General features: G+C 36.3%; 1 protein-coding gene across 4 annotated transcripts in view; it reads left to right on the top strand.

The window, feature by feature from the left end:
• The first annotated feature begins 73 nt into the window (after nucleotides 1-73).
• atp10d (ATPase phospholipid transporting 10D) overlaps nucleotides 74-13,048 on the top strand; it is a 30,210-nt gene continuing 17,235 nt past the window's right edge. The window contains exons 1-5 of one of the 4 annotated variants that reach the window (XM_053502152.1): nucleotides 74-243; nucleotides 2,496-2,857; nucleotides 8,513-8,707; nucleotides 12,072-12,276; nucleotides 12,399-12,484. In XM_053502152.1, coding sequence (XP_053358127.1) covers nucleotides 2,571-2,857; nucleotides 8,513-8,707; nucleotides 12,072-12,276; nucleotides 12,399-12,484 — 773 coding nt within the window. In that variant the 5' untranslated portion in view covers nucleotides 74-243; nucleotides 2,496-2,570. Of the gene's footprint in view, nucleotides 257-2,495; nucleotides 2,858-8,512; nucleotides 8,708-8,727; nucleotides 9,713-12,071; nucleotides 12,277-12,398; nucleotides 12,485-13,048 lie in introns of those variants that run through there. The other 3 variants (XM_053502151.1, XM_053502154.1, XM_053502153.1) reach the window with 3 other exon arrangements.

Raw genomic sequence — 13,048 nt, 5'->3', positions numbered from 1 at the left:
GGGTGTGGGGTGGGGTGGGGTGGGGGGTGTAGATTCTGGTGCCGCTGATGCGCAGATGCCGCGGGTGCAGGAAGAGGAGGAGGAGGTCTCTGCTTGTACAGTCACACAAAGTCGAAAATGTAACAAACGCCGAGAAAAACGGACACATGAGCCGGGAAACACACTCTGAGCCTCCACGCTGATTTTTATCTCGTCGCGTGGATCAGGTTAATGCAACCCCGGGCTAAGCATGCGGCAGAGCCGGTGAGTTGAGTGGGTAAGTCCAGGGGGGCTGAGAGAGAGAGAGAGAGAGAAGGGGGGGCTACTTGGTAACTATGTAAACGCGCTAGTGGTGCGTTAGCCGGCCAGCTAACAAGCCTTTACTCAGCCTAAACCGGGTTTAAAATGAGCCGGAGATGAAGATATGTGCCCTATGTGTGTTTTTTTTTTTTTTGGTTGGACGGGTCTCTAAACGCCTAAATAAGAATGCTATACTATATTTAAAACACACATATGAACAATTGTGTTAAATACACGCTATTTTTCTAGACTGTACCGGTTTGCATTACTATCGGTCCATCTAGCGGGCCGCTACTATTAGAATGAAGCTTCCCCAAGAAGTAAAATGTCATGTCTGATTGTCTCATGAACATCTCGTGATTCTTCAATACTTCGCTATTTGAAGTCATAAATGGAGCAAACTCCGTTCGCACTAGCTTTTGTTTCCTTCAGCTTAACTACAGTGTTACTACAAGCGCATCATTTCCAAGGCAGCTACAGTATAAACGAGCCTTCATGTTGTTTAAACTGAACTTAGTCTAACTTGTTTCCAGGAATCAGTTCAGGTCTTACACAAAACACCGGAAAAACCGGAAATGAAGCAACAAAAAAAAGTAATATTTTATTGAAAGCCTTGCATTAAATGCGCTAGATGTTTATGAATGAACTACCCATGTCAAGTTCATATAGGTTTTTTCCAGTCTTAGGTGGCTCTCTGAACACCCTTTGTTTTCAAATTGTAAATGTTAACAAACATACAAGTTCTTTTGAGATGATTGTACACATTGAACTCACTGCTGCAGCCACACTGGCAGAGGGTTATCTCAGTCTTAACAACAAATGCAACTGCAGTTTAAAAAAAGAATAGGATCAGCTTGGTCTGGAGTATACTTGAAGCAACTGACTTTGTGTCCTAACTGGCGTAAACCTTTTAACATTTTAGCACATTGTCTATCTGCCTTTAAAATATCTTTTTTTTTACACAGTAAGTGTAGAAACTGAAGTGTAGGCTAATTTACCGTAGGAATGAGGTAAATGTAAAGCAGAGGTTTGAAGTAGATAGCTTCCAGACAAACCGGACATCTCAGCAAAATACTTTTATCATTTGTGCAAGAAACATGCTTTCAAGAAGTAATATGCTATATTCATTTCTTTTTTAAATATGTTATATAGAAAGTCATTAGATTCATTTAAATGTAATTCTTAATGTTGTCACATATCTATTACAGCACAGCAGCACAGCCATAGTGTGTGCGAATTTGTGTACGTGTGTGTGGCCTGCGATGGATTGGAACACTGTCCAGGGTGTACCCCTCCTACGTCTTAATAAAAGTGTTACTACAAGTGCATCACTTCCAAAGCAGTGTCAGAGCTACAGTATAAACTAGCCTTAATGTTGTTTAAACTGAACTGGATTTAATCCAACTTTATTTCCAGGAATCAGTTCAGTTCTTACACGAAACACCGGAAATACAGCGACAAAAAAGTAATATTTTATGAAGGCCTTGCATTAAATGCGCTAGATGTTTAAGAATGAACCACCCATGTTAAGTTCATATAGTTTTTTGCCAGTCCTAGGTGGCTCTCTGAACACCCTTTGTTTTCAGATAAACACTACATAATTTAAAAGGTCACTCTTGGTGCTTTTTCTACTTCCCTTTTGTCTTTTCCCATCACACAAAACCAGTTACCAGAGCACACAACAGCGTTATGCCTTTAAAGGTTAAGTGGTCTCTTTAAAAAAACACTACCTTTATTGCACTAATGAAGAAGTGTTGGGTCATTTTTGGCAGAAAATTTACATTTTGGGTTTGTTGTTGTTCCTTGCGAACAGTCAGTAATATTTAGAAGAGATCTTATTTGTTATCACCCAAATGAGGATGGGTTCCCTGTTGAGTCTGGGTTCTCTCAAGGTTTCTTTCTGTTGCCATCTCAGGGAGTTTTTTTCCTTGGCTAGCTCATCAGGGACAATCTGATAATTATAATTCATACATATTTTCTCACACATTTCAAACTCATTTCTCATTTTTTTTGATTACGTAGAGATGCTTTGCGAGAGTGACCATTGTAAAACCTTTTAAAAATTTAACTGGAGTAATTCTGATCAAGGCATGTGGAAAGTATGATAAAAATTTCAACACAAACATGACTAGGATGGAGAGATAATTTTGAGGCATACTGATGATTGCTGTTTTGTTCTTAGTTACTGTAGCTTAGTTTAATTTTTGTGTGTGCAGGAACACTTCAAAGGCTCAACAGGAAGCAGTGGCCTGAACTGAGCCTTTCTGCACCAGGGACCTCTTGAACCACAAATGGAGCGGTTCAGGCGGTTTCGGGACAGATGGCAACAGGTGGCCTCCACAGAGTCAAAGCAAGGCTGGACCTCTGCCAACGACTCAGCAATATCAAAAGGTGATTTAGATCTGGACTACACAGGACGCAGGCTTCCTGGAAAACGAAGAACAGTGGTGGGACGATATGGTCCATACACGGCAGAATATCAGAGCATCTCTAAAGGCTATCAAGGCAACAACATTCGAACTACCAAATACACCCTACTCAGCTTCATACCTATGAATCTGTTTCAGCAGTTTCACAGGTAAAAGATCATATTTAAAGCATTCATATTTCACTCTTTTATTTCTATTTTACTCTTACACAGGTTATGCAGTTTATTATAACAATAATGTTCAACCAGATTTTATTCATATAATTTAAATATATGGTTTGGTTTGTTACTGTGCCTTTAAATCTGATATAGGTAAATTATCTCTGCTCTGTGTAACATGAGAGATAATGGAGAATGACATCTCACCACTTCCTCTAGTAAGTCACATATGGAAGCACCTTTACTGCAGTATAACAGTAGTAGTTCAGTGGCTTGGTAAAATAGGTAACCATGTTTAAATGACTATATGGATTGTATTAAAAAATAATAAACAGGCAATCCTGCTTTAACATGTAGTATATATTTTATAACGTTACAGACCTCTACAGAAAATACTTCTACAAAAATAATACACACAAAACCAGGTGATGGATGTCAAAATCTTTTCAGCCATCACTTAACAACAGTTAAGCAACACTGTGGACCACATTTATTTTTTGGCCCTTTGCTTCTATAAAAGGCAGTTTGATACAATATGCTATTAAATATCTATTAGCAATGTTGGAACACTATAGCGATCAAAAAAGAAAACAAAAGATGAACAAAAACAACAAGGATATTATATGGTGACATTCACATGTAATTTAAATACAGGATGTCCAAAAAGTCTATGTACACTGATCAACCATAATATTACAATGCAAAACATTATGTCCTATTATATGCATGTTGCTGTTGTGTAACCTGGGCATCTCTGGCCCCTTAGGATATGGCATGGCTCTGCAGGCTCTCTCGAGTGTGCTTTGGTGTCTGGCACCAGGTTGTTGGTGCGTTTCCTTTGGGTGTTGTAGGTTGTGGGGTGGGTCCTCCATGGATAAGACTTGTTTGTCCAGGACATCCCATGGGTTCTTGATCCGATTGTGACTTGGGAAGTTTGGAGGCCGGATAGCGATTTTTTGGTTCTTTGCCTGATTTGTGTATGTAGGCAATTTCTTTTTGATAAAACGTAACTTCATGTACAAAATATTCTCTACATGATTAAATTTTTTTTATAAATCTACAGAGTCAAAACTAACTTGTGACAACATATCTGCTGTCATGTAATTGCACTAGAATTGTCTATTGCAAACTTGCAACATCCTGACCCAGCCATGAGAATGATTTTAATATGCTACTCTTTTGTCAAAGGCATTTTTGGAAAGACAGACTGCTATTGTGTACATGACAATTTCTCCTGCTTGTCACAAAGGCACCAGATCAGCATCTATGTAAATAAGCTACTGCTGAACCACACCCGTTACCGCTACTGCCAGACCACACCCTGCCACACTTCTTTACCAAAGTTTATGTATATATCAGTCACATTTGCTATAAGTCAAGTACAAAATGATGAATGATTGGTGGAGCTGGAGGAGGGTCTGTAACACCCACAAATATAATAAACCACAAATTACGTTTGAGTAAATGAACCAATTTTGGTTCCGGATGTGGCCCGAATGGCTCTTTATTTGTAATTTCTGAGCTGAGACTTTGTTTGTGAATATCATATTTCTAAAAATAAGCCATATATAAGCTATATATATATATATATAGTTGCCATCTAAAGTTTTATGTTTCAGTTTTTTAAAAGGTTGCATACGGAAACTGCAATTATGGATATAATTTTACCAACGCACTTCTATTAGAATTTAAAAGCTAATTTTTGACAATAAGCGTAATGTTGCAGAAAAGGTAGGCATTTTATTTTATGTGAAAAACACAACTTTTAATGTGGTGACATGATTTTTATCATATACTTTAAATCTCATACAACAAACCAACAAATTAAATATGTAGAAAAGGCGATTTGTTCTATATTACATTAGTTTTTTTTGTGGGATTGAACCATATGGGCTGGCCTTTGTTCTCCCGAGCATGGAAGAGCATTGAGTGCCCTTAATAGGTTTATAATTGATAATTAATGCCAACATGTTAATGTTATGGCTGATCGGTGTATGTAGGCAATTTGATTTTAGTAAAACATATCTCCATGTACAAAATATTCTCTACATGATTAAAAATTTTTGTAAACCAACAGAGAGTCAAAATGAACCTGCGTTAACCTATCTGATGTGATTGCACTTGCGTTGTCTATCGCAAACTCGCAAAAGCTTCCTGCTTTTCCCAGCTTTTTGTTCCTTTTACATTTCTATTAGACAGGATTTAAACATGCCAAATAGTTTTCCACTAATGTGACCTCATATAAAAAGATACTTACCCTCAACATTCCCTCAACAAATGGTCCACAGCTTACCCTAAAAAAGTACAAAAGACTTATCCTTTGTAGTGCAACTCTCAAATCTTCTCCCTTTTAAAATGGTGGTTGAAAAAACACACAGATGTGCTATATTGATCATGTTCCACCCTGCCACTTCATGTCCTGTCTTGAATGTACACATTATGTAAATGATTGCATAAAGTCAATCCTCCAGGGAACAGAATTATTAACAATAGGATGATCAAGCTTGGATTCATATAAGAGAGGGTAAAACACTTGACCTTGTCCTGAGGGTAGTGGACAGTCTCGAGCACACTGAGGAATACATCATAGAACTACTGGGAATCCCTACCACAATCCAAAAGGTGCTGTGCGGTGTGTTGACATTCACTACTCCAGTGAGTGGCTACAGACTCTGTTTGCATGAATATTGCTTGCCATGCTCTCTTTTAACCCTATAATTGATTAACATTTAAAGTCACAAAGGTCACTTTGGAAAAGATTTAACCTTTTCCAATCTTAAATTTTAGTAATTACAGCAGAAAACAACCGTCTAATTCTTATTCAAGTCAGTCCTGTGACATTGGAATTTTTGTGTAAAAGGGGAAGTGAGCTAATACACTAACAACTCAGTGTATGTTTGAACTGGAGTGTAACTGTAAAACTGGGACTGGCTATAGGTATATGTTTACACTGATTGAATCACTGATTAAAGGAATTGTTTAGGTTTAAAGGACTGATAATGTTGGATAATGAAGGTGAGGTTATGTGGACTATTTGCGGTGGAGGTTTATAAGGATGTGTTTGTCTATGTGTAAATGTTAACTGGAACTAAGTATTCTCTTAGTTTTCTTTGAGCAGTATATGACCTAATTTGGTGTTTTTTTAATTTTGTATTGTTTGTATTTCTTTTTGTTTCTTTTTTCCTATCTGTCTGTGTGTTCTTTATCATTGTGCCTTAGCAAATTTACAGAACCTCACCACAAACATTTCAACAGACAATTGTCTTTGGCATACTGTAACAAATAAAAATTATTAACTTATTGTAAGTAGGCTATGGTCTCCATTCAAAGTCAGTCAGTGGTTAAGGCATTGGACTACGGTTTGAACCATCCCAGGTTCAAAGCCCACAACCACCAAGTTGCCTTAACTCCAACTGCTCAGATTCATAATGAGATAAAAATGGATAAGAGCGTCTGCCTAAATGTAATTCAGAGTTCAAGGTTTTAGACAGTTGAATTGCTACTAGGTTTAAATTAGAATATGTATTTGTGTAGACAGTGTAAAAGTATGTGGAGCTGAGCTGAAAAGTAATATAATCCCTTTTTTAATGTTAGTTGGATAAACAGAAATGGACATTTGAAAGTGATTTACACTTTCAATGTGATCTTACTTATTTCCCCATACCACTCAGCCAAATTTGCAACTGACCTCTCTTGATGTTTCCCGACCAATTCGGTTAATTTTTAAACAGTAGCGACTCCACATCGAACTGTTAGCGATTTTAAATAAATTCATAAGAACATGAAATTGACTCAACATCGCAATTTGACATGAGGAAATAATGACTTGTTATCGACTATGATTAAAATATTTGCATTGAGTTTAGTTATGTTTTTATATTCATAAGAACACTCAAAGGTTAACAAATATGATGGTAAAATCGCATGTGCAAGAGGCAGAGAAATAGAAGGAGAGAGATTCACAATCGCACTTTATATTTGGGATCTTTATTTTTTCTTTTCTTTTTCCCTTTTTTGTATCAATAATGATTCTTCTTTGATGGACTTACTCCATTTATTCTTATTATTAGTAGTAGTATTCTTGTGGTTGCTAATATTATTATTATTACCTTTGCGTTTTCCTTTCCTTCTTTAGTATTTTTCATCGCATTTTATTACATTTAAATTGACTGCACAGTTAATTGTGTTCATATATTTTTTATCTATTTATTTCTGTTGTTATTTTGTGACTTGGATTTGAGCTTTGGCAATACAAGTATATGCAGGAGCCCTCATACATTATATATAATATTGCGTGTGTTTTGTTAGATTTAGTTACCCCCTAAATGTTCTTATAGATATAAATAGTGATGCACTTTTGTGTATGAATAAATTCAATGCAGATATTGTAATTTTTTCCCATCCTAATACAATATACAGAACTTGTGCCATGCAGGATAAGGTGTATGGCGTATGCGTAGGGAGTATGTTGAGTACATGTATGCGCAAAAACATTACTCTTATTTTTAGAATTTTACTCCAAACTTGTCAGCAAAATTTGCCAACTGTGTCACATGGAGTTTGCATGTTAATAATCAGACCAAACTGGTGCTTCAGTAGAAGTCAGCTACACTAAAGAGGTTACAGATCTCACTGTCTGAATTAGGAGCAGACCTCAACAATATCAGCATCTTAGAGAGTGGCCAGGAGTAAGCCACTTCTGACGAAAGCCAACAAATCTGAGAGTTCTGCAACTTAAATAAATTGTGGTCTGATGAAAACAAAGTTGAACCATTTGGTATAACACCACATATACCTATATTTTGTTTTGTGCAAGCCAAATATAGCTCAGTGCAATTAACAGGTATCATGTTCTACCTGTTCTTTCTACCAAGAAGAACTGGAAAGTTTGCTGCCATCATATGTAACATGGATAAAGCCAAATATAAGCAAATAGTGGAGGTAGACCTGTTCTAGTCAGCCAGACATTTGCATTTAGTTCAAAAATGTTTGCTCCAACAGAAAAAAGCACAGGGATAAAACTAGCCACTGTCAACTGAGGAGTGCCATGTGTAACTCGACAGAAAGAGAGAGATTTAGAGAGCAGTTAGGTAAACCAATGTACACATACTGTAATGTGTAAGGTAAATGTGTATTTAGTGCAAGCAGAGACTCCGACAGGACTAACTATAACAGCGTAAATAAACAACAATTATTATGGTATGATTGATAAAATGTTGACTGGTGACATTATCTCAAACTGTAAATGCGCTGCAACAATAGAATGTATGTTTTTTTCAGAGCAGCAAACCTGTACTGCTGTCTATTTAGTGCAAGCAGAGACTCCGACAGGACTAACTATAACAGCGTAAATAAACAGCCAGGGGTAGCTCAGTGGTTAAGGCATTGGACTACGGTTCGGAAGATCCCAAGTTCAAACCCCACAACCACCCAGTTGCCACTGTTGGGCCCTTAAGCAAGGCCCTCAACTGCTCAGATGTGTAATGAGATTTAAAAAAAAAAATGTAAGTCGCTCTGGATAAGAGCGTCTGCCAAATGCCTAAATGTAAACAACAATTATTATGTTATGACTGATAAAATGTTGACTAGTGACATTATCTCAAACTGTAAATGCGCTGCAACAATAGAATATATGTTTTTTTTCAGAGCAGCAAACCTGTACTTCCTGTTCCTGGTCCTGCTAAACTGGGTTCCAGTGGTGGAGGCTTTTCAAAAGGAGATAACCATGATTCCTCTAGTTGTCGTGCTCACTGTCATCGCCTTTAAAGATGCCATAGAGGACTACAGACGCTACTGCTATGACCAGAAGATCAACAACAATCTCACACACGTATACAGTGGGTCAGTATGTGGGTAAATAAATGACTAGAAAAGTTTCTGATATCTTTTTATACTCCCTGTGATTTAAAATAAATAAACGATCATCTGCAAGTTATGTGACATTAACACGTACTGTAGTGTTTCCACCAGTGTTTAGGATGATGCAAATCATTTGGTCAAGAAGGATAACCAAAAGTGCTTTTAGACGGAGTATGTGACCTATACATTGAGTGCATGTGCATGTATGATATTATTTTGCACAGTGAGCTCCCTTTAAGCTCTCATTTGTTCATGTTCGTGTCTTGCAGCTATTCTTCTACAGTATATGTATCCCATGTGATATACCGTTAGCAGCTCTAATAGCCTTGAACCTCTCAGCAACCAGCAGGTTGCGCGCTACTCAACCAACCAGTTACTATGTCTTTGCAATATGCCTCTACCAATGCTGGTTTATGACTCGTCGCTTTGTGTATTTAAGCCTTATCGTCAGGCCAGGTGTGGCAGTTGTACCTGTCACACACATGTTGTACTTGTCACACACATGGTCTCTCAACAAGAACTGAGGATCAGAGTGCAAACGCTGGAGTTTTTTAAAGAAAGGATAAGAAGCTGGGAGCTAAATGTCCATCCTTATATGTCTGAAATTTAAGTTCTAGAATACAACATGTCAAGATACATAAAGGCAAAGAAGAGGAGGTTGGTGGTTCCAAGCTGGATTTATACTGAAGAAGTTGACAGTGGGCAGAGGATGTACTGCGGGAATAAGATCAAGACCACTAAGTACACTTTCCTCTCCTTTATCCCCAAGAACTTGTTTGAACAACTTCACCGCTTTGGCAACATTTATTTTATTTTTCTGGCTGCTCTCAATTTTGTTCCTATCGTAAACGCATTTCAGCCCGAAATTGGAGTCATACCTATTTTACTGGTTATGTCCATCACAGCACTAAAGGACCTATGGGAAGATCAGCGAAGAAGAAAATCTGACAGACAGGCCAACAACCTGCCATGTAAATTATATACCAGGTGAACAAATAAGTGAAGAAATAGGAGCAGTTATCTTAGAATAATTAAACAACGTGAAGCACATGTAGAGCATGTGCTGTAGTTTTCAGTCCTGCTTCGTAAATTACCAAAATAAAGTGGTGCTTTCTTAATAATATTCTTGATTACTTTTATTTTATTCTTGGTTGAGTTTATTTAATTTAGCACTTTACCAAAGAAATAGTATTTTAGTAATCTCTTACTAAACTTCTGGCTTCTTTTAATTATTTAAATTCTTTTTAAATACAGGCTGGCTTGCTGGTAGAAATGTCATGGTTATTGATAAGGAATGTGTGTGTGTGTGTGTGTGTGTGTGTGTGTTTGTGTGTGTGTGTGTTTTGTAAAGAAGGCTGTATGATTCTAAAAGCCATTTTTCTTGCTGCATTTACACATATAAATCATTGCTCTGTATAATTTTTGGGTTTCTTGGTTTAATAATTGCGCCAGTTCTGTGCCTATGGCCTTTTATCTTATTTGTTAATTCTTTTTTTTTTCATTTTGCCATATATAGGGAATTTAAAAGTAATTTTTAAATGTATTATTGACAACATTTCTAACATTTTAGGTACTTTGTAATGCTGATAACTGAGAAATAAATTTAAGTTAATAGTTAATCCGAAACTAAGTCTTTATGACACTGATGTTTTCTGTTGACAGTTGTTATGGGATATTTGTAGTGATACACCAAGCATGTCTGTGTACATGAAGACCAGACAATTTCACTGTGGTCCCATAAGTCCAAAGAATATTGTTTCTTATAACTTTTTCTGGTGTGTCTTGGTCCATTAATTTTGGAGAGAAGGAACTTTTAACTAGCTGCCCTTCCATGAGACCATACTAGTTTTTTTCTAATTCTGCTGTCATCAACATAATACTTAACAGATGTCTATAACTAACATAATGAAGCACTTGATGTTTTCTTTTTAAATTTGCATTTTTTGGAATTTTGTATTATTTGGAGATGCCAATTAAACCCTTTCTAGATTGATTAGCATCAACAGTTGCTTCTCTAACCTCATGGCTGGTTATATCTTTTCTTTTTGGCATAATGACACATACAGTACTTGAGTGTCCCAGATAACCAAACTCCCAAAAAGGTCTGCTTTTATAGAGGCAGTCACACTTTTTGATGATAAATTAATGGGCATTATTAATTTCATTTAATAAATTTAAAAATGAGATATGTAATGAAATTATAATTTGTTATTAGATTAAGTTTATTTATAGATTTTGTAGTTGGTGAGGCCCACACAGTTGTTATTTTAAAGTGCTGATAGATGAACGCATGTAATTGATAGATGGGTTATTTTTGTACCATGACTTGTCAATAGAACTGCACTTCGAAATTTTAACCTGTAAAAGTCATATAGAGTCATATATGATTTAAAGGATATGATATATATGACTAGTAGATATTTAAGCTGCATAATGAATTGCTGCTTCAATATAACTCACTTGTTCTGATATATAATGGGCAGGATTCATGTTCCTGTTTGTGTATAAAAGCTGGGTTTTAAGCCTTATGGTATAATAACTACAGAAGTTTGTTTTTGTTGTAGAATTCATATTTAAACAATTTAACATTTAAATGCTATTTTCTGACTTGCTAATTTTGCCAAATATTATTTCCTGACACACATGATTGTCTGTAGCAAAATGTTATAACACTGTTGTGACATGTTAAAAACAACATTTAACCTTATTTGAGAAGCTTTAAGCTTTCAAATTTTGAGTAAAAGTTTACACATAGCTATTCGATTTTGGAGCAAAAATGGTTGCTTCTGGACGAGCCAATCACATTGCTACTTTTTTCACATGATAATTGAAAAGCAAAGATAATATTTATGCAACACTTTAGCTAGCATGAGTGATTTGAATGTGTTCAAATAATTTTTGAAGAATGTCCATGCCAAAAAAGGACATTTACACTCTTTAACTGCAGATACAGTCAGTTCAGCAGTAATAAATGACAAGTATGCATCACTTAATGGCTGTGATGGATTCTGTAAAATGGGACATTATAATAGGACATAATTTGGATGTTCTTTAAAGAATGTGTTATATGTTTAAAAAAAATTGGGGATACTGTGGTGTAAGCACTGTGGTGAAGCAAAGAGACCTAAAATACAGCTAATATAACACTCTCGTGTCATTCAAAAAAAAAGTTTGATGCAGTCTTCTTGTTTAATTTAAAAAAAAAAAAAGGTTTTCTCAAAACTGCAACATTGGAGCTGTCTCATTTGCTGTGAAATTGCTTTTGTGCATATTTTTGTTGAGTCTGTTGTACTGTAAAAGAATGCAGTTCTGACTACTCATGCTTTAAATATTTCCTTTGTTGCAGTAAACAACAGTGTTATGTTGAGAGGCGCTGGGCTGATGTGTGTGTGGGGGATCTGGTAAAGTTGTGTTGTAATGAGATCATTCCTGCTGACATGGTACTGCTCCATTCGTCTGACCCAAATGGAGTGTGTCACATTGAGACTGCCAACTTGGATGGAGAAACTAACTTGAAGCAGAGACAGGTGGTCAAAGACCTGCTACAACAAGTGAGCCAATATTTTTAGTGTTTGCTTCTCCTTCTTAATAGTAATGACTTAATCATACTATGAAAATAAATGTGTGAGTCAATGTGTGTGTGTGTGTGTGTGTATGCACGCTTCTGCCTCAGGGATCAGAATTTACACCAGAGAACTTCAGCAGCCGCATTGAATGCGAAAACCCCAATGATGATCTAAGACGTTTTAGAGGCTACATGTGAGTGTGTTTTTTTTTTTTTTTTTACAAAAATTTGAGATATGTGTGACACATGTTGAGAATGCTCTAAATTCTGGCAAAAGACCAAAAAAAGATAAAACAATATGGTTTTGACCAAAATTTGTTTTTTTGCACGTAACATTTTTTCCTTGGGATACAGTTGCTATACATACAGTGAATGCACACGACCTGGCTTGTGAATTTTCAACTTACAAACTAAAATTTTGGCTGGATTTTGCTTTGTCATGCAAAGCAGGTTTGGCATACGAGCAATCAAGCCTGTCACAAGTACTTCTGGTTTTGTCCACTTCCAGTAGCCGGTCAAAACTTGTTTGTGCCAATGGAAAGCCAAATAAAGTTTACACATTTTTTGTGAGTTTTTTTTGCATTTTGTGCAAGATTTAGTGAAGACATAGCACATTGGGTCCCAAGAATATTACGATTGTATTAAGCAATTAACCGAGATTTACACAAACACAGGACTTTTCTCTTGTCTTCAAGAACATTTAATATTTACAGCTATTTACAAAATATATTGATGTGCACTATACATTTGGATGTATA

Source organism: Clarias gariepinus, chromosome 8, assembly GCF_024256425.1.
Source record: "Clarias gariepinus isolate MV-2021 ecotype Netherlands chromosome 8, CGAR_prim_01v2, whole genome shotgun sequence".
Lineage (NCBI taxonomy): Eukaryota > Metazoa > Chordata > Actinopteri > Siluriformes > Clariidae > Clarias > Clarias gariepinus.
Note: the sequence above shows the minus strand (reverse complement) of the source record. Positions and strands in the feature narration are given on the sequence as shown.